Genomic DNA, 22,435 nt, shown 5'->3' on the forward strand with positions numbered 1-22,435 from the left:
GGCTAAACAGCAAAGGACGAGCATTCAAGCTGACTGAAGTCTAGGAGCCGGGAGAGCGGGGCTTCAGGCCCACCTCTGCCACTGGCTCCCTGGGTGACCTTGGGCGAGTCGCTTAACCTTCCTGGGCCTCCGGTTCCTCATCTGTAAAGTGGGGGCATACCTGCTCTTCCTCCCTCTTTGGACTGAGCTCACTGAGAGTCAGAGATCAGGCCTGATCTTATCACCTCTAGACTGTAAGCTCACCAGGGGCAGGGAACGGTGACTGCTAATTCTGCTGTACGGTACTCTCCCAAGCACTTGGGAGACTACAATACAACAATAAACAGACACATTCCCTGCCCACATTGAGCTTACAGTCTAGAGGGGGAGGCATTCATTCATTCATTCATTCAATCGCATTTATTGAGCGCTTACTGGGTGCAGAGCACTGGACTAAGCGCTTGGGAAGTACAAGCTGGCGGCATATAGAGATGGTTCCTACCCAACAGCGGGCTCACTGTCTAGAAGGGGGAGACAGACAACAAAACAAAACATATTAACAAAATAAAATAAGTAGAATAAATATGCATAAGTAAAATAGAGTAATAATAGAGTAATAATATTCCCTGTGGAGTTCATACTCAGAGCTTGGACTAAAATAAAGAGTAATAATAAATAGAGTAATAACAGAGTAATAATATTCCCTGTGGAGTTCATACTCAGAGATTGGACAATCTGGGTGGTACATTCCACCAGTTAGAAACAGGAGATGGAGAGGCAGACAGTAATATAAATAAATTTCAAATACGTACAAAGCCTAGCCTTTGGACTCCACATATTCAATCTGTCAACCAATCCTGGTTGTTTCACCTTCACAACATTGCTAAATTCCACCCTTCCCTCCCTATCCAGACTCAATAATGCCTAGCCAAACACTTCTCCTTTCCTATTTTCACTACTGCATCAGTCTCCTGTCTTTCCCCATTCTAGCCCTTACTTCACCCTGCCACTTTTCTGGAGAAAAAAAAAAATCATTCAGTCCCTACTCCTCCAGAACACCTACTTACTTCACTCTGCCACTTTTCTGGAGGAAAAAAAAAATAATAATTCAGTCTCTACTCCTCAAGAACATGCAGCGGTTGCCCATCCACCTCCACATCAAACAGAAACTCTGCACAATAAATACCAGATTTATTCCTCTCAACTGTGAGCTCGTTGTGGGCATGGAATACGTGTGATGTTACATTACACTTTCCCAAGCGCTTAGAACAGTGCTTTAGCACATAGTAAGCACTCAATAAACATGATTAATAATAATCGACTGACCCAAGACGAGACTGGCTGGGCTGCCTTCGGGGGTGGTGTCAACTGTCTGTCCCCACAGCATGTCTTAGTGGAAAGAGGAAGTCAGAGGTCATGGGTTCTAATCCCGACTCCGCCACGTCTGACCTTGGGCAAGTCACTTAACTTCTCTGTGCCTCCCTTCCCTCATCTGTAAAATGGGGATTAAGACTGTGAGCCTCACCTGGGACAACCTGATTACCTTGTATCCACCCCAGCGCTTGGCACATAGTAAGCGCTTAAAAAATACCACCATTATTATTATGGTGATGATGGTATTTGTTAAGCTCTATGTGTCCTGCACTGTTCTAAACGCTGGACTGGATACCAGATAATCCGGTTGGACACAGTCCCACAGGGCTCACAGTCTTAATCCCCATCTTGCAGATAGGTCACTGAGGCCCAGTGAAGTAACTTACCCAAGGTCATACGGCAGACGAGTGACGGAGCCGGGATTTGAACGGCGGTCCTTCTGACTCCTAGGACCACGCTCTATCCAGCAGGCCATGCTGCTTCGGCGGAGCCACATCCAGTCCCCAGGTCTCTCCCGATCGCCCGGCCTCAACCCGCCGAGTGTCTCCGGATGAGCTGGCAGGCTACAAGGGGGGCGGGGGGTGGTCTCTCTGAAGTGCCACGTGCCCCTGAGCTCATGTCAGCTCCGAGTTCACGCCGGCTCCGAGTTCGAGCCCCTCCGGCCCCCACCCCCTCCCTAGGTTTCAATGTGGCCTTGGGTGGCAGCTGCTCCTGCTCTCCACCTAGGCTCTACCGGGGCACCGCAGGACCCCTGGGCAGCAGGAGCTCTCCCGCCCAGCCCACAGAGGGACACTGCCCAAGGGAGGTCAGCCCGCGGACCCTCGTTCCCCTGCTTGCCCACTCCCCTCACTTCTGGAAACGAGTCAATGGTGCGCGGCATCAGTTCCGGGGAACCTACTTGTGCTTTTTCACCCCAAAAAGAGGTCAGTTTGCACTACCTTTCACTTTCCATATTCATGCTACAACATCCTCTCCAACCCCACTGCGCTTGGAATGCAACGGGCACTCAATACGACTGAAAGAGTGAACTCCGCAGCAACTCTTCTACTAAAAACCAGAATGGCACTTATTAAGCGCTCCCTGCCCGCCCAGCACTGTTCTAAGACCTTGGGAGAGGACACTACGATGTAGTCGGTAGACACGATACCCGCCTACGAGGAGCTTCTGGGACAGAGGGGGCAAGTCGCGACACGGACTGAGTCCTTCCAACCCACCTCAGCGAGCTGAGGAATAGACCGAACGTCGGTCACAATCCAAGTGGTACAGTGGGATACTTACTGGGGTGCCACACGTCTCCAATAGCGATCGATCCCATTTTTAAAGTACAGCACAGCCAGCCACCTGACATTGACATCCAGAGCATGGTTTGTGAAAATATTCTGTAAAGAAATCAAAAAACTTTTAAAATGGCAAAAAATGGGGCCGAGTAGTAACACAACTGAATGAATGCATGAACACGCATATAATAATAATAACTGTGGTATCTGTTAAGCACTTACTATGTGCCGAGCACTGTTCTAAGCTCTGGGGTAGATACAAGGTAATCCAGTTGTCCCAAGTGGGGCTCACAGTCTCAACCCCCGTTTTATAGCTGAGATAAAAGGCACAGAGAAGTTAAGTGACTTGCCCAAAGTCACACTGTAGACAAGTGGTGGAGTTGGGATTGGAACCCAGAACCTCTGACTCCCAAGCCCATCATCATCACCATCAATCGTATTTATTGAGTGCTTACTGTGTGCAGAGCACTGTACTAAGCGCTTGGGAAGTACAAGTTGGTAACATGCTGCTTCTATAACGTATAATAATAATGCTTACAATAATAGTGCTTATAATAAAGTACGTTGGGCAGGGCGGGGGCAGAATGCCAACCAAAAATTAAAGTAGCATTCACCTAAATAATAACGAACTTAATGTTTTGTTGGTTTTTTTAGGTCACCATTCAGGTGCTGAGAGAGTTTGCTCTCTAATTACTGGAAGGCTCAGGCTAAGACACCATCTTTTATTCTCATTTTTTTTTGCTATAATTTTCAGGTGGAATTTTCTAATTTTTGGCTGTTTTTACTTGTGTAATTGGCAAAACCAAGTCTGACAATCTGGCTCCCAAGGCCCTAGTCAAGCCACCCTTTTCATTCAACTAAAACCTCACATCGTCACATTTGATTCAGTTCCTCTGTTCGCTTGAAAAATCAAGTTTCGACCAACTCTTTCCCTCAGTCCACCTTGCAAGGAAAAGTAATTTAATCGTATCAACAGGGATGGAAAATGCACGGAAAACTCCATGGGAGTTACATTTCACATCCCGCCTAACCAGAGAGAGGCACTCAAGAACTTCCCTCCACTTCGGAAGCACTTCGGAATCGTCCTCGTCTATGATGACGGAGCAAACGCCTCATCCAAGAAGATGGCAGGTGCTGGAAGGTGGGAGCGGGGAGATCAATCAATCGATCAATCGTATTTATTGAGCGCTTACTGTGTGTACAGCACTGTACTAAGCGCTTGGGAAGTCCAAGTTGGCAACATCTAGAGACGGCCCCTACCCAACAGTGGGCTCACAGTCTAAAAGGGGGAGACAGAGAACAAAACCAAACATACTAACAAAATAAAATAAATAGAATAGATATGTACAAGTAAAATAAATAGAGTAATAAATACGTACAAACATATATACATATATACAGATGTTTCCTGAGGCGCTGGGACTGATGGATGAATATGCTAGAGCGGTTATTTTAAAGAGCCACTAAGCCACATCTAGAGACTGTCCCTACCCAACAGTGGGCTCACAGTCTAAAAGGGGGAGACAGAGAACAAAACCAAACATACTAACAAAATAAAATAAATAGAATAGATATGTACAAATAAAATAAAGAGTAATAAATACGTACAAACATATATACATATATACAGATGTTTCCTGAGGCGCTGAGACCGATGGACGAATATGTTAGAGCGGTTCTTTTAAAGAGCCACTGAGCCAGACTGTCCTATGCACCTCAACCCAAGCACCGCACACCTTGTCGGAAAGGATCCTCCAAGTTCAGAGCCAGAAAAGCACTGGAGGATCAACTTCCATTTGCAAGAAAAAGAGAACCGCTCGGCCCTCTGAGACCGCTCTTCTCGTTGGAGAGAAACCAGTGAGCGTGTCCAAAGGAAGTGCTGGAAATAAAAAATTGGGCGTCAATCTTGAAGCAGTGTGGCCTACTGGAAAGAACGTGGGCCTAGGGGTCGGAGAACCTGGGTTCTGACATCTGCCTGCAGTGTAGTGACCTTGGCAAGTCACTTAACTTCTCCAGGCCTCAGTTTCCTCTCTTGCAAAACGGGGATTCAGTACCTGTTCTCCCTTTTAGACTGTGAGCCCACTGTTGGGTAGGGACTGTCTCTATATGTTGCCAATTTGTACTTCCCAAGCGCTTAGTACAGTGCTCTGCACACAGTAAGTGCTCAATAAATACGATTGATGATGATGATGATGATGTTTAAGACTGTGAACCCCAGGTACGATAGGAGCTGTGTCCAATCTAGTAATAACAATAATGATGGTATTTGTTATTGTATTCTATCTGACCCAGAGCTTAGTACAGTGCTTGGCAGACAGTAAGAGTTCAACAAATACCACTTAGGAGGCCTTCCCAGACTGAGCCCCCTCATCATCATCAATCGTATTTATTGAGCGCTTAATGTGTGCAGAGCAGTGTACTAAGCGCTTAAACCCCTCCTTCCTCTCCCTTTAGTCCCCCTCTCCATCCCCCCCGTCTTAACTCCTTCCCTTCCCCACAGCACCTGTATATATGTATAGATGTTTGTACATATTTATTACTCTATTTATTTATTTATTTAACTTGTACATATCTATTCCATTTATTTTATTTTGTTAATATGTTTGGTTTTGTTCTCTGTCTCCCCCTTCTAGACTGTGAGCCCACTGTTGGGTAGGGACTGTCTCTACATGTTGCCAACTTGGACTTCCCAAGCGCTTAGTACAATGCTCTGCACACAGTAAGCGCTCAATAAATACGATTGATTGATTGATTGATGACTAGAGTTATTATTAGAGAAGGGTCTAGAGTGGGCAACTCTTTCTTCCAGAGCGGTGGCTATGCCCTGCCCCTCCATAATGAGGTACCCAGTTTTCGTTGTGAGCCCTGGGCACATTTTTTGGGGGGATGGTATTTGTTAAGCACTTACTATGTGCCACGTACTGTACTAAGTGCTCGGGTAAATGCAGGGTAACCAGGTTGGAAACAATCCCTGTCCCACATAGGGCTCACAGTCTTAATCCCCATTTTACAGAAAAGGTAACTGAGGCACTAAATTGAGTGACTTGTCCAAGGTCACACAACAGACAAGTGTCAGAGTTGGGATTAGAACCCAGGTCCTCCTGACTCCTAGGCCTGTGGTCTAGCCACTAGGCCAAGTTGCTTCTGATTGAGCACGGGACTCGGAGTCTGGAGGACATGGGTTTTGATCCTGGTTCCCCCACTTGTCTGCTGAGTGACCTTGGGCAGGTCACGTAATTCACTGTGCCTCAGTTTCCTCATTTGTAAAATGGGGATTAAGGCTATGAGCCCCATGTGGGACACGGCCTGTGTCCAAACCGATTATTCTGATTCTACCCCCTCCTACCTCACCTCCCTTCTCTCCTTCTCCAGCCCAGCCCGCACCCTCCGCTCCTCCGCCACTAATCTCCTCCCCGTACCTCGTTCTCGCCTGTCCCGCCATCGACCCCCGGCCCACGTCCTCCCCCGGGCCTGGAATGCCCCCAATCCCTCTGCCCCTCCGCCAAGCTAGCTCTCTTCCTCCCTTCAAGGCCCTACTGAGAGCTCACCTCCTCCAGGAGGCCTTCCCAGACTGAGCCCCCTCCTTCCTCTCCCCCCTCTCCATCCCCCCATCTTACCTCCTTCCCTTCCCCACAGCACCTGTATATATGTTTGTACATATTTATTACTCTATTTATTTATTTTACTTGTACATATCTATTCTATTTATTTTATTCTGTTAGTATGTTTGGTTTTGTTCTCTGTCTCCCCCTTTTAGACTGTGAGCCCACTATTGGGTAGGGACTGTCTCTATATGTTGCCAACTTGTACTTCCCAAGCGCTTGGTACAGTGCTCTGCACACAGTAAGCGCTCAATAAATACGATTGATGATGATTCTACCCCAGTGCTCAGTATAGTGCCTGGCACACAGAAAGTGCTTAATACCAATAAAAAAAGAAGGGGAGGGGGCGACCAGGGAGAGAGCTGTCAGTAGGGAGGAGATGGACTTTGGAGAGCTAACAAGCGAGGAAGTCACCATTCCGGATCTCCGCTGCCCTGCCTGGAAAACTCTCCAGGTCTGGTCAGGGAGCTTGTTGAGCGGCTCCGAGACTCCGGCTCCGACGGCTGAAGCCGGGGGGAGCGGGTCCCCGGGGTCCCCAGGCCCAGACACAGTCACACCATCGCCTGCTGAGCTCCGTGGCCGCAGACTGACGCCAAACAGCCACCCACCCCGCGGGCAGCGCGTGATCCACGCGGGTGGCCGGGCAAGCTCTTCCCAGCGGGCCCATCATCATCAATCATATTTATTGAGTGCTTACTATGTGCAGAGCACTGTACTAAGCGCTTGGGAAGTACAAATTGGCAACATATAGAGACAGTCCCTACCCAACAGTGGGCTCACAGTCTAAAAGGGGGAGACAGAGAACAAAACCAAACATAGTAACAAAATAAAATCAATAGAATACATATGTACAAGTAAAATAAATAGAGTAATAAATATGTACAAACATATATACATGTATACAGGTGCTGTGGGGAAGGGAAGGAGGTAAGATGGGGGGATGGAGAGGGGGACGAGGGGGAGAGGAAGGAAGGGGCTCAGTCTGGGAAGGCCTCCTGGAGGAGGTGAGCTCTCAGCAGGGCCTTGAAGAGAGGAAGAGAGCTAGCTTGGCGGATGGGCAGAGGGAGGGCATTCCGGGCCCAGGGGTCGATGGCAGGACAGGCGAGAACGAGGGACGGTGAGGAGATTAGCGGCAGAGGAGCGGAGGGTGCGGGCTGGGCTGGAGAAGGACAGAAGGGAGGGGAGGTAGGAAGGGGCGAGGGGATGGACAGCCTTGAAGCCCAGGGTGAGGAGTTTCTGCCTGATGCGCAGATTGATTGGCAGCCACTGGAGATTTTTGAGGAGGGGAGCAATATGCCCAGAGTGTTTCTGGACAAAGATAATCCGGGCAGCAGCATGAAGTATGGATTGAAGTGGGGAGAGACATGAGGATGGGAGATCAGAGAGAAGGCTGATGCAGCAGGCCCAGCCCCCACTCAGCCATCCCCCCTCGGCTGCGGCGCCGCGTCTCACCAACAACACGGAGTAGAAGCCGGGCTGCGTCTCCCACTGCTTCAGCTGCTCCTCGGCCGGCTTCAGCACCGCCGTGTCTTGGCTGGTGGCTTGCGTGAGCACCTGGAGGACGACGCTGCTGGCGCTGTTGAGATCCATGGGGAATCTGCCGGCGACACGGGGAGGGGGGAAACCGACTGAGCGCCGGAACGGGCCAAGGTGGGCGGAACGGGCTCGGCCCAGAGCTCAGCCGCGGTGAGTCACGGGAAAGGAAAGTGAAAGGCCGGGCGCCGCTCCAACCTCGCCGGCCTCCTCGGTTGGAAAAGCTAAACTGAACCAAAACTCGTCACCGTTGGCTTTAAAGCGGTCCATCACCCGGCCCCTCCTATCTCACCTCGCTACTCTCCGACTACAACCCGGCCCGCACGCTTCGCTTCTTTAGTGCTATCCTTTTCTCTCGTCTATCTCGCCACCAATCCCTAGCCCACGGCCTGGAACGCCCACCTTCTTCAAATCCGACAGAAAACTATTTGTTCCCCCCTTCAAGGCCTTATTGAAGACTCCCCACAGCACATATGTATCTATCTGCATAGATCTGTAATTTATTGTTTTATCTATTTGTCTTCATGTCCATCTCCCCCTCTAGACCGTGAGCTCGTTGTTGGGTAGGGACCGCCTCTAGATGTTGCCAACTTGGACTTCCCGAGCGCTTAGTACAGTGCTCCGCACACAGCAAGCGCTCAATAAATACGACTGAATGAATGACTCCCCACAGCACATATGTATCTATCTGCATAGATCTATAATTTATTGTTTTATCTATTTGTCTTAATGTCTGTCTCCCCCTCTAGACCGTGAGCTCGTTGTTGGGTAGGGACCGTCTCTAGATGTTGCCAACTTGGACTTCCCAAGCGCTTAGTACAGTGCTCCGCACACAGGAAGCGCTCAATAAATGACTGAATGAATGACTCCCCACAGCACATATGTTCCCCACAGCACCTGTATATATGTATATATGTTTGTACATATTTATTACTCTATTTATTTATTTATTTTACTTGTACATATCTATTCTATTTATTTTATTTTGTTAGTATGTTTGGTTTTGTCTCCCCCTTTTAGACTGTGAGCCCACTGTTGGGTAGGGACTGTCTCTATATGTTGCCAATTTGTACTTCCCAAGTGCTTAGTACAGTGCTCTGCACACAGTAAGCGCTCAATAAATACAACTGATGATGATGATGATATGTACTATCTGTATAGATCTGTAATTTATTGTTTTATCTATTTGTCTTAATGTCCGTCTCCCCCTCTAGACCGTGAGCTCGTTGTTGGGTAGGGACCGTCTCTAGATGTTGCCAACTTGGACTTCCCAAGCGCTTCGTACAGCGCTCCGCACACAGGAAGCGCTCAATAAATACGACTGAATGAATGACTCCCCACAGCACATATGTATCTATCTGTATAGATCTGTAATTTATTGTTTTATCTATTTGTCTTAATGTCCGTCTCCCCCTCTAGACCGTGAGCTCGTTGTTGGGTAGGGACCGTCTCTAGATGTTTCCAGCTTGTACTTCCCAAGTGCTTAGTGCAGTGCTCTGCACACAGTAAGCGCTCAATAAATACAACTGAATGAATGAATGAAGGCGCACCTCCTCCAGGAGGCCTTCCCTGACTAAGCCCCCCCTTTCCTTTTCTCTCCTTTCTGCATCACCCTGACTTGCTCCCTTTGTTCTTCCCCCCCTCCCAGCCCCACGACACTCGTGTACACACCTCTAACATTTATATTAACGCCTGTCTCCCCTCCTCTAGACTGTAAGCTCGTTTGTGGGCAGGAAAGGTGTCTATTTATTGTCGTACTGAACTCTTCCAAGCGCTTAGTACGGTGCTGTGCACACAGTAAGCGCTCGATAAATACGACTGAATGAAAGTCCTAATGCCACCCCGGCATCAAGTTCACCCTTCTTTCTTATCCTCTTACCAGCACAATGCCACCAAGATAGGGAGGTAGGGAAGAAGAGGAAAGGGAAGGGAGGAAGGGGAGGGAAAGGAGGGATTTGCATCTTTATTCACCCCTCCCTCAGCCCCACAGCATTTATTTCCATAGCCACAATAATGCTATTTGTTAAGCGCTTACTACATGCCAGGCACTATACTAAGAGCTGAAGTGGATACAAGCAAATTGGTTTGGACACAGTCCCTGTCCACCTTAGGGCTCACAGTCTTAATCCTCACTTTATAGATGAGATAACTGAGGCCCAGAGAAGTGAAGTGACTTACCCAAGGCCAATCAATCAATCGTATTTATTGAGCGCTTACTGTGGGCAAAGCACTGTACTAAGCACTTGGGAAGTCCAAGTTGGCAACACATAGAGACGGTCCCTACCCAACAGCGGGCTCACAGTCTGGAAGAACCCCCTCGTCCCCCTCTCCATCCCCCCATCTAACCTACTTACCTTCCCCACAGCACCTGTATATATGTATATATGTTTGTACTTATTTATTTATTTATTTTACCGTACATCTCTATTCTACTTATTTTACTTTGTTAGTATGTTTGGTTTTGTTCTCTGTCTCCCCCTTTTAGACTGTGAGCCCACTGTTGGGTAGGGACCGTCTCTATATGTTGCCAACTTGTACTTCTCAAGCGTTTAGTACAGCGCTCTGCACACAGTAAGTGCTCAATAAATACGATTGATTGATTGATTGATTAGAAGGGGGAGACAGAGAACAAAACATATTAACGAAATAAAATAGAATAGATATGTACAAGTAGAATAAATAGAGCAATAAATACGAACAAACATATATACAGGTGCTGTGGGGAAGGGAAGGAGGTGAGGCCACACAGCAGACCAAGTGGAGGAGCCAGAATTAGAACCCATGACCTTCTGACTCCCAAGCCTGTGCTCTATCCACTATATTCCACTGCTTCTCTGTCTGTCTCCCCCTCAAGACTGTAAATTCATTGTGGGTCTACCAACCCTGTTAAACTGTACTCTCCCAAGTGCTTAGTACAGTGCTCAGCACACCGTAAGCCCCTTCTAGACTGTGAGCCTGCTGTTGGGTAGTGACCGTCTCTCTATGTTGCCAACTTGTATTTCCCAAGTGCTTAGTACAGTGCTCTGCACACAGTAAGCGCTCAATAAGTATGATTGAATGAATGAAGGAATAATAAATTTGATTAATTGATTGAGGGAGGGAAAGAAGGGGGGAAGGAAAAGGAAGGAGAGGAGGGGAAGGGGAGGAAAAGGAGGGAGGGAGACAAGGGATGGGAGGGAGATGAGGGAGGGGAGAAGAGGGGAGAGAGGGAGGAAAGCTGTTCCTCTCCCCCTCATCCCCCTCTCCATCCCCCCCATCTTACCTCCTTCTCTTCCCCACAGCACCTGTATATACGTATGTACATATTTATTACTCTATTTATTTATTCATTTTACTTGTACATACCTATTCTATTTATTTTATTTTGTTAGTATGTTTGGTTTTGTTCTCTGTCTTGTATTTATTGAGCACTTACTGTGTGCAGAGCACTGTACTAAGCGCTTGGGAAGGACAAGTCGGCAACATAGAGAGATGGTCCCTACCCAACAGCGGGCTCACAGTCTAGAAGGGGGAGACAGGTGACAAAAGAAAACATATTAACAAAATAAAATAAATAGAATAGTAAATACGCACAAGTAAAATAGAGTAATAAATCTGTACAAACATAGATACAGGTGTTGTGGGGAGGGGAAGGAGGCAGGGCGGGGGGGCCATGGGGAGGGGGAGAGGAAGGAGGGGGCTCAGTCTGGGAAGGCCTCCTGGAGGAGGTGAGCTCTCAGCAGGGCCTTGAAGGGAGGAAGAGAGTGCTTACTGTGTGCAGAGCACTGTACTAAGCGCTTGGGAAGTCCACGTTGGCCACATAAAGAGACGGTCCCTACCCAACAGCAGGCTTACAGTCTCATTCAATCTGTCGTATTTACTGAGTGCTTACTGTGTGCAGAGCACTGTACTAAGCGCTTGGGAAGTCCAAGCTGGCAACATCTAGAGATGGTCCCTACCCATTCATTCATTCATTCATTCAGTCGTATTTATTGAGCGCTTACTGTGTGCAGAGCACTGGACTAAGCGCTTGGGAAGTCCAAGTTGGCCACATCTAGAGACGGTCCCTACCCAATGCCGTGGCCTCAGACACGGTCCCTGCCCCCGGGATGGGGGGCATGGGGGGAGGGGGCTTCCTGTGTGCAGAGCACTGTACTAGGCGCTTGGGAAGTACAAGTTGGCAACATATAGAGACAGTCCCTACCCAACAGCGGGCTCACAGTCTTAAAGGGCGACATGCGATCCCGGTGAGGATTCATTCATTCAATCGTATTTGTTGAGCGCTTACTGTGTGCAGAGCACTGGACTAAGCGCTTGGGAAGCACAAGTTGGCAACATCTAGAGCCGGTCCCTACCCAACAGCGGGCTCACAGGCTACAAGGGGGAGATGCGATCCCGGTGACGATTCATTCATTCAGTCGTATTTATTGAGCGCTTACTGTGTTCAGAGCACTGGACTGAGCGCTTGGGAAGTCCAAGTTGGCGACATCTAGAGACGGTCCCTACCCAACAGCGGGCTCACAGTCTAGCAAGGGGAGATGCGATCCCGGTGACGATTCATTCATTCAATCGTATTTATTGAGCGCCTCCTGTGTGCAGGGCACTGGACTAAGCGCTTGGGAGGTACAAGCTGGCAACATCTAGAGGCGGTCAATCAATCAGTCGTATTTATTGAGCGCTTACTGTGTGCAGAGCGCTGTGCTAAGCCCTTGGGAAGTACAAGCTGGCAACATCTAGAGACGGTCCCTACTCAACAGCGGGCTCACAGTCTAGCAGGGGGAGATGCGATCCCGGTGAGGAGTCATTCATTCATTCAGTCGTATTTACTGAGCGCCTACTGTGTGCAGAGCACTGTACTAAGCGCTCGGGAAGTCCAAGTGGGCAACATCTAGAGCCGGTCCCTACCCCACAGCGGGCTCACGGTCTAGAAGGGGGAGATGCGATCCCGGTGAGGATTCATTCATTCAATCGTATTTATTGAGCGCCTCATGTGTGCAGGGCGCTGTACTAAGCGCTTGGGAAGTACAAGCTGGCAACATCTAGAGGCGGTCGATCAATCAATCGTATTTATTGAGCGCTTACCGTGTGCAGAGCGCTGTACTAAGCGCTCGGGAAGTCCAAGTTGGCAACATCTAGAGACGGTCCCTACTCAACAGCGGGCTCACGGTCTAGCAGGGGGAGATGCGATCCCGGTGAGGAGTCATTCATTCATTCAGTCGTATTTACTGAGCGCCTCCTGTGTGCAGAGCACTGTGCTAAGCGCTCGGGAAGGACAAGTTGGCAACATAGAGAGACGGTCCCTACCCCACAGTGGGCTCACAGTCTAGCAGGGGGAGATGCGATCCCGGTGAGGATTCATTCATTCATTCAGTCGTACTTACTGAGCGCCTCCTGTGTGCAGAGCACTGTGCTAAGCGCTCGGGAAGGACAAGTTGGCAACATCTAGAGACGGTCCCTACCCCACAGCGGGCTCACAGTCTAGCAGGGGGAGATGCGATCCCGGTGAGAATTCATTCATTCATTCAGTCGTACTTACTGAGCGCCTCCTGTGTGCAGGGCACTGGACTAAGCGCTTGGGAGGTACAAACTGGCAACATCTACAGACGGTCAATCAATCAGTCGTATTTATTGAGCGCCTCCTGTGTACAGGGCACTATACTAAGCGCTCGGGAAGTCCAAGTTGGCAACATAGAGAGCCGGTCCCTACCCAACGGGGGGCTCACGGTCTAGCAGGGGGAGATGCGATCCCGGTGAGGAGTCATTCATTCATTCAGTCGTATTTACTGAGCGCCTACTGTGTGCGGAGCACTGTACTAAGCGCTCGGGAAGTCCAAGTGGGCAACATAGAGAGACGGTCCCTACCCCACAGCGGGCTCACAGTCTAGCAGGGGGAGATGCGATCCCGGTGAGAATTCATTCATTCATTCAGTCGTACTTACTGAGCGCCTCCTGTGTGCAGGGCACTGGACTAAGCGCTTGGGAGGTACAAACTGGCAACATCTACAGACGGTCAATCAATCAGTCGTATTTATTGAGCGCCTCCTGTGTACAGGGCACTATACTAAGCGCTCGGGAAGTCCAAGTTGGCAACATAGAGAGCCGGTCCCTACCCAACGGGGGGCTCACGGTCTAGCAGGGGGAGATGCGATCCCGGTGAGGAGTCATTCATTCATTCAGTCGTATTTACTGAGCGCCTACTGTGTGCGGAGCACTGTACTAAGCGCTCGGGAAGTCCAAGTGGGCAACATAGAGAGACGGTCCCTACCCCACAGCGGGCTCACAGTCTAGCAGGGGGAGATGCGATCCCGGTGAGAATTCATTCATTCATTCAGTCGTACTTACTGAGCGCCTCCTGTGTGCAGGGCACTGGACTAAGCGCTTGGGAGGTACAAACTGGCAACATCTACAGACGGTCAATCCATCAGTCGTATTTATTGAGCGCCTCCTGTGTACAGGGCACTATACTAAGCGCTCGGGAAGTCCAAGTGGGCAACATAGAGAGACGGTCCCTACCCAACGGGGGGCTCACGGTCTAGCAGGGGGAGATGCGATCCCGGTGAGGAGTCATTCATTCATTCAGTCGTACTTACTGAGCGCCTCCTGTGTGCAGAGCACTGTGCTAAGCGCTCGGGAAGGACAAGTTGGCAACATCTAGAGCCGGTCCCTACCCAACAGCGGGCTCACAGTCTAGCAGGGGGGGATGCGATCCCGGTGAGAATTCATTCATTCATTCAGTCGTACTTACTGAGCGCCTCCTGTGTGCAGAGCACTGTGCTAAGCGCTCGGGAAGTCCAAGTGGGCAACATATAGAGACGGTCCCTACCCATCAGTGGGCTCACAGTCTAGCAGGGGGAGATGCGATCCCGGTGAGAATTCATTCATTCATTCAGTCGTACTTACTGAGCGCCTCCTGTGTGCAGGGCACTGGACTAAGCGCTTGGGAGGTACAAACTGGCAACATCTACAGACGGTCAATCCATCAGTCGTATTTATTGAGCGCCTCCTGTGTACAGGGCACTATACTAAGCGCTCGGGAAGTCCAAGTGGGCAACATAGAGAGACGGTCCCTACCCAACGGGGGGCTCACGGTCTAGCAGGGGGAGATGCGATCCCGGTGAGGAGTCATTCATTCATTCAGTCGTACTTACTGAGCGCCTCCTGTGTGCAGAGCACTGTGCTAAGCGCTCGGGAAGGACAAGTTGGCAACATCTAGAGCCGGTCCCTACCCAACAGCGGGCTCACAGTCTAGCAGGGGGGGATGCGATCCCGGTGAGAATTCATTCATTCATTCAGTCGTACTTACTGAGCGCCTCCTGTGTGCAGAGCACTGTGCTAAGCGCTCGGGAAGTCCAAGTGGGCAACATATAGAGACGGTCCCTACCCATCAGTGGGCTCACAGTCTAGCAGGGGGAGATGCGATCCCGGTGAGAATTCATTCATTCATTCAGTCGTACTTACTGAGCGCCTCCTGTGTGCAGGGCACTGGACTAAGCGCTTGGGAGGTACAAACTGGCAACATCTACAGACGGTCAATCCATCAGTCGTATTTATTGAGCGCCTCCTGTGTACAGGGCACTATACTAAGCGCTCGGGAAGTCCAAGTGGGCAACATAGAGAGACGGTCCCTACCCAACGGGGGGCTCACGGTCTAGCAGGGGGAGATGCGATCCCGGTGAGGAGTCATTCATTCATTCAGTCGTACTTACTGAGCGCCTCCTGTGTGCAGAGCACTGTGCTAAGCGCTCGGGAAGGACAAGTTGGCAACATCTAGAGCCGGTCCCTACCCAACAGCGGGCTCACAGTCTAGCAGGGGGGGATGCGATCCCGGTGAGAATTCATTCATTCATTCAGTCGTACTTACTGAGCGCCTCCTGTGTGCAGAGCACTGTGCTAAGCGCTCGGGAAGTCCAAGTGGGCAACATATAGAGACGGTCCCTACCCATCAGTGGGCTCACAGTCTAGCAGGGGGAGATGCGATCCCGGTGAGAATTCATTCATTCATTCAGTCGTACTTACTGAGCGCCTCCTGTGTGCAGGGCACTGGACTAAGCGCTTGGGAGGTACAAACTGGCAACATCTACAGACGGTCAATCCATCAGTCGTATTTATTGAGCGCCTCCTGTGTACAGGGCACTATACTAAGCGCTCGGGAAGTCCAAGTTGGCAACATAGAGAGACGGTCCCTACCCCACAGCGGGCTCACAGGCTAGCAGGGGGAGATGCGATCCCGGTGAGAATTCATTCATTCATTCAGTCGTACTTACTGAGCGCCTCCTGTGTGCAGAGCACTGTGCTAAGCGCTCGGGAAGGACAAGTTGGCAACATAGAGAGACGGTCCCTACCCCACAGCGGGCTCACAGGCTAGCAGGGGGGGATGCGATCCCGGTGAGAATTCATTCATTCATTCAGTCGTACTTACTGAGCGCCTCCTGTGTGCAGAGCACTGTGCTAAGCGCTCGGGAAGTCCAAGTTGGCAACATAGAGAGACGGTCCCTACCCAACAACGGGCTCACAGTCTAGCAGGGGGAGATGCGATCCCGGTGAGGAGTCATTCATTCATTCAGTCGTATTTACTGAGCGCCTCCTGTGTGCGGAGCACTGTGCTAAGCGCTCGGGAAGGACAAGTTGGCAACATAGAGAGACGGTCCCTACCCCACAGCGGGCTCACAGTCTAGAAGTCCCGGGATGGGGGGAGGGGAGGGGGGAGGGGAGTGGGGGAGGGGCTCACCGTTCGGGCCGGGCTCCTCCGGGCTCCGGACGCGCGCACAAGCGCGCCCCCGTGCCCCCGCCGCCGCCGCCGCCGCAGCCCTAGCCCCCGGCGCGCGGAGATGACGCCACCACCCCCTCCCCGCGGCGCACAGAAATGACGTCAATTCCAACCCGCGGCGCGCCTAGATGACGTCACCACCCGCGCGCGCGCGCTCTCTCTCTCTCTCTCTCTCTCTCTCTCTCTCTCTCTCTCTCTCTCTATCTCTCTCGCTCTCTCTCTCTCTCTCTCACTCCCTCTCCCTCCCCCCCCCCGACGGCGCGCTGTGGTAACGTCACCGCCCGCTCCCCCCTCCCACCCCGACGGCGCGCGGTGGTGACGTCACCGCCCGCTTTCCCTTCTCCCCCTTCCCAACCGACGGCGCGCGGTGGTGGGGGCGTGAGTGCGCCTGCGCAGAAGGGCGCGCGCGCCCCTCCAATCGAGGCCGAGGCGGGAAACCAGGCCCGGCCGGCCGCGTGTCCGCCGCCGCGCTCCCTCATTCATTCATTCATTCAATCATTCATTCATTCACTCATTCAATCGTATTGATTGAGCGCTTGCCGTGTGCAGAGCACTGGACTAAGCGCTTGGGAAGTACACGTTGGCAATCAATCAATCAATCGTATTTGTTGATCGCTTACTGTGTGCAGAGCACTGTGCTAAGCGCTTGGGTAGTACAAGTTGGCAATCAATCAATCGTATTTATTGAGCGCTTACTGGCTCATTCATTCATTCAGTCATTCATTCATTCACACATTGAATCGTATTTATTGAGCGCTTGCCGTGTGCAGAGCACTGGACTAAACGCTTGGGAAGTACAAGTTGGCAATCAATCAATCAATCATATTTATTGATCGCTTACTGTGTGCAGAGCACTGTGCTAAGCGCTTGGGAAGTACAAGTTGGCAATCAATCAATCGTATTTATTGATCGCTTACTGTGTGCAGAGCACTGTGCTAAGCGCTTGGGAAGTACAAGTTGGCCATCAATCAATCAATCGTATTTATTGGGCGCTTACTGTGTGCAGAGCACTGTGCTAAGCGCTTGGGAAGTACAAGTTGGCAGCACATAGAGACGGTCCCTACCCAACAGCGGGCTCACGGTCTAAAAGGGGGAGATGGAGAACAAAACCAAACATACTAACAAAATAAAATAAATAGAATAGATGTGTACAAGTAAAATAAATAAATGCATAGAGTAATAAATATGTACAAACATATCTACATCTATACAGGTGCTGTGGGGAAGGGAAGGAGGTAAGACGGGGGGATGGAGAGGGGGGCAAGGGGGAGAGGAAGGGAGGGGCCCAGTCTGGGAAGGCCTCCTGGAGGAGGTGAGCTCTCAGTAGGGCCTTGAAGAGAGGAAGAGAGCGAGCTTGGCGGGTGGGCAGAGGGAGGGCATTCCGGGCCCAGGGGACTCATTCAATCTTATTTATTGAGCGCTTACCGTGTGTAGACCACTGGACTAAGCGCTTGGGAAGTACAAGTTGGCAACGTCTAGAGACGGCCCCTACCCAGCAGCGGGCTCACAGTCCAGAGCATTTACTGCATGCAGAGCACTGTACTAAGTGCCATCATGCGAGTGATCGAGCGTCCCTGAAGCTCACTTGAGGCCACTGGCTTGAAAACACTCCATCAATTCTCTCCTTCTTACCTAGCATCTCCTCTCATCTTCCTCTATATTCCACCTCCTACTTTCCATTCCTCCCTAACTGACCTTCTCATTGGGTAGGGACCGTCTCTATATGTTGCCGACTTGTACTTCCCAAGCGCTTAGTACAGTGCTCTGCACACAGTAAGTGCTCAATAAATACGATTGAATGAATGAATGAAATGAATGAATTGTGCCTTATTCTTGAACCCCTTGCTCATAGCCCTTCTCCCACCTAAAACTAACTTCCTTCCTTCCTTCCTTCCTTCCTTCCTTCCTTCCTTCCTTCCTTCCTTCCTTCCTTCCTTCCTTCCTCCTTCCTTCCTTCCCTCCTTCCTTCCTTCCTTCCTTCCTTCCTTCCTTCCTTCCTTCCTTCCTTCCTTCCTTCCTTCCTTCCTCCTTCCTTCCTTCCTTCCCTCCTTCCTTCCTCCTTCCTTCCTTCCTTCCTTCCTTCCTTTCCTTCCTTCTTCCTTCCTTCCTTCCTTCTTTCCTTCCTCCTTCCTTCCTTCCTTCCTTCCTTCCTTCCTTCCTTCCTTCCTTCCTTCCTTCCTTCTTCCTTCCTTCCTTCCCTCCTTCCTTCCTCCTTCCTTCCTTCCTTCCTTCTTCCTTCCTTCCTCCTTCCTTTCTTCCTCCTTCCTTCCTTCCTTCCTCCTTCCTTTCTTCCTCCTTCCTTCCTTCCTTCCTTCTTTCCTTCCTTCTTCCTTCCTTCCTTCCTTCTTTCCTTCCTTCTTCCTTCCTTCCTTCCCTCCTTCCTTCCTCCTTCCTTCCTTCCCTCCTTCCTTCCTCCTTCCTTCCTTCCTTCCTTCCTTCCTTCCTTCCTTCCTCCCTCCCTTCCTTCCTTCCTTCCTTCCTTCCTTCCTTCCTTCCCTCCCTCCCTCCCTCCCTCCCTCCTTCCTTCCTTCCTTCCTTCCTTCCTTCCTTCCTTCCTTCCTTCCTTCCTTCCTTCCTTCCTTCCTTCCTCCTTCCTTCCTTCCTCCTTCCTTCCTCCTTCCTTCCTTCCTTCCTTCCTTCCTTCCTTCCTTCCTTCCTTCCTTCCTTCTTCCTTCCTTCCTTCCCTCCTTCCTTCCTCCTTCCTTCCTTCCTTCCTTCCTTCCTTCCTCCTTCCTTCCTTCCTTCCTCCTTCCTTTCTTCCTCCTTCCTTCCTTCCTTCCTCCTTCCTTCCTTCCTTCCTTCCTTCCTCCCTCCCTCCCTCCCTCCTTCCTTCCTTCCTTCCTTCCTTCCTTCCTCCTTCCTTCCTTCCTTCCTTCCTTCCTTCCTCCGTCCTTCCTTCCTCCCTTCCTCCTTCCTTCCTTCCTTCCTTCCTTCCTTCCTTCCTTCCTTCCTTCCTTCCTTCCTTCCTTCCCTCCCTCCCTCCTTCCTTCCTTCCTTCCTTCCTTCCTTCCTTCCTTCCTTCCTTCCTTCCTTCCCTCCCTCCTTCCTTCCTTCCTCCTTCTCTTTCTCCCTCCCTCCCTCCCTCCCTTCCTCCCTTCTTTCTTTCTTTCCTTCCAGGACAGTGATCTTCTAGACTAACTATACTATATCTTATATACTAACTCTCCCACATGCTTAGTACGGTGCTCTCTATTTGAAGAAGGTACTCAATAAATTCTTCCTTAGAGGTTCTTCCTAAGGCGTGTTTGAATAGGACCCTCAATTTGATTTAATAAGTGTAGGGGGGGGTGACTTTTCCACTTTTTGGCAAAACCAGTAGAAAAATAAAACAAAGAATAGAAATACCGTACACCAAGAGAATGAATAGAAAAGAAAAGTAAAAATCAAATTGAGGAAAGAAAAATCAAAGTGGATTTTGTAAATTGTTTGGGTTTGCAGCATTCTAGTCACTGGGCCAATGTGGATTCATTTATTTTCTCAAAATCATAATCAGTATTCACACGTTTAGAGAAATTTCTTTTAAAAAGAATAAAATTGCCTCCCCCTTCTAGACCGTGAGCCCATTGTCAGGTAGGGACCGTTACTATATGTTGCCGACTTGTACTTCCCAAGCGCTTTGCACACAGTAAGCGCTCAATAAATACGATTGAATGAATGAATGAATAAAATGGAGAGAGAAAACGTTCCCGCTCAATAGAGACATTAGCTTGAACGGGTGTTTTTCGTTCAGGGGAAGCATCTGAAGGAGAAACTTTTCTTTTCCTCAGAAAAGCGATATGACCTTCTGTCCGCTGTTCCTCCCAGCTACACCAGAAATTCTTCAAGTTGCCTAGAATGGTTGGCAGACGAGGAGGTCAGGGACCTTTCCTGCGTGGAGAAGCAAGGAGAAGTGAAGGCCACATCAGACTGCACTGAGGACACCCAACCTCCCTTTCAATCAATCGCTGGTATTTGTTGAGCACTTGCTTTGTGCAGAATGCTGCACTAAGCGCTTGGAAGAGTTCATTCATTCATTCAATCGTATTTATTGAGCACTTACTGTGTGCAGAGCACTGAACTAAGCGCTTGGGAAGTCCAAGTTGGCGACATATAGAGACGGTCCCTACCCAACAGCGGGCTCACAGTCTTTTAGACTGGGTAGGGACCGTCTCTATGTGTTGCCAATTTGTACTTCCCAAGCGCTTAGTACAGTGCTCTGCACATAGTAAGCGCTCAATAAATACGATTGATTGATAGAAGGGGGAGAGTTCAATGTAACAGAGTTGGTAGATACGTTCCCTGTCCACAGTGAGCTTACAGTCTAGAGGAGGAGACAGCCGTTAATATCAATTTTGCCCACCCTGGCCCGATAAACAGAAAACAGCAGTATTTGATTCTGAAATTTGGTTTGAAAAATTCAACATGTAATAAAAGCTTCATTTTCCCTTTGTACTAGGAGGAGATGCTGCTGATGGCCAAATTCACCCGTGGGCACGGGGGTGCCTGTGTGACTGAGAAAGCCAGCACGGGAGCCACACCGCAGGCACGCAAAGGCCGAACTGTTGTGCTGTGTTGTTGTTGTTGTGTCTTTTGCGGGGAACGCCTGGGGCAGTTCTGCCTTTCGCCTCCTTGTGAGTATTGTGTTCTAGATGTATACATTTTTAAAAATCGGAGTAATCGCCTATTCACTCGTGCTTTAAAAAAGACTTGTGCTGAAATGGAACTAAGACTAAGTTTTGATCGCAAAATAGTTAATTAGGAACGTGATTGGAAAATATTTTGCTTGGCTTAGAGCAGCAGCGTGGCTCAGAGGAAAGAGCCCGGGCTTTGGAGTCAGAGGTCATGGGTTCAAATCCCTTGTCAGCTGTGTGACTTTGGGCAAGTTACTTAACTTCTCTGGGCCTCAGTTCCCTCATCTGGAAAATGGGGGTGAAGACTGTGAGCCCCCCGTGGGACAATCTGACCACCTTGTAACCTCCCCAGCTCTTAGAACAGTGCTTTGCACATAGTAAGCGCTTAATAAATGCTATTATTATTATTATTATTATTATTGTGTCTTGATCCTTCCAGACCTTCTTCTCCAGTAGGGTCTCTCCTTTACCGGTGGCAGTGCGGTGCTCCGGGCTGGTCTGCCTGAAGCCACAGATTCCTGGTTTTCAGCTGGGATGTGACATTGTCTGAAATTCCTTTGGACTGGTAACCGTAAACCATGCTGATAGACAACAGATGGGTCAAGAGAGCAGCACGTCCATTTCATTATAATTCATTATTATTATAATTCATAACTGAGCATTGCTGCAATTCATTATCACGGTGTTAAATTGAGACAGTTTCGATTTTGAATTTGAGGCATTTTACATGTCACATGTCAGATAGGTAGTATCTACTTTTGGGGTCAATTCCCTCCAAACTTATGAGGAACACGATTATAATAACCTGAATTGTATTGGTTGGGCAAGTTACTTAACTTCTCTGGGCCTCAGTTCCCTCATCTGGAAAATGGGGATGAAGACTGTGAGCCCCCCGTGGGACAACCTGACCATCTTGTAACCTCCCCAGCGCTTAGAACAGTGCTTTGCACATAGTAAGCGCTTAATAAATGTTATTATTATTATTATTATTATTATTATTATTATTGTGTCTTGATCCTTCCAGACCTTCTTCTCCAGTAGGGTCTCTCCTTTTCTGGTGGCAGCGCGGTGCTCCGGGCTGGTCTGCCTGAAGCCACAGATTCCTGGTTTTCAGCTTGTATTGAGTTGTATTGAAATCCAATGTGTTGGTTTAAGGTCATATCATCATCATCATCAATCGTATTTATTGAGCGCTTACTATGTGCAGAGCAATGTCGTATGTCATTTTTCTGCTGCAAAAGGCATCTTTAAGGTGCTTGGGACCTTTTGGTGATTCCTAGTTCATTTATTATGAAATGATAATAATAATAATGA

The 22,435-nt window shown here is 49.6% G+C and overlaps 1 protein-coding gene across 1 annotated transcript in view; it reads right to left on the reverse strand.

The window, feature by feature from the left end:
• Window positions 1-16,538, reverse strand: part of IPO11 (importin 11) — a 178,806-nt gene extending 162,268 nt beyond the window's left edge. Inside the window, exons 1-3 of the mRNA XM_038765718.1 lie at window positions 16,473-16,538; window positions 7,685-7,829; window positions 2,632-2,732 (exon numbers count right to left, since the gene is read on the reverse strand). Coding sequence (XP_038621646.1) covers window positions 2,632-2,732; window positions 7,685-7,822 — 239 coding nt within the window. The 5' untranslated portion in view covers window positions 7,823-7,829; window positions 16,473-16,538. The remainder of the gene's footprint in view (window positions 1-2,631; window positions 2,733-7,684; window positions 7,830-16,472) is intronic.
• Between the last annotated feature and the right edge of the window lie 5,897 nt (window positions 16,539-22,435).

The sequence above is a fragment of the Tachyglossus aculeatus genome, chromosome 23 (genome assembly GCF_015852505.1).
Source record: "Tachyglossus aculeatus isolate mTacAcu1 chromosome 23, mTacAcu1.pri, whole genome shotgun sequence".
In the NCBI taxonomy this organism is placed as follows: domain Eukaryota; kingdom Metazoa; phylum Chordata; class Mammalia; order Monotremata; family Tachyglossidae; genus Tachyglossus; species Tachyglossus aculeatus.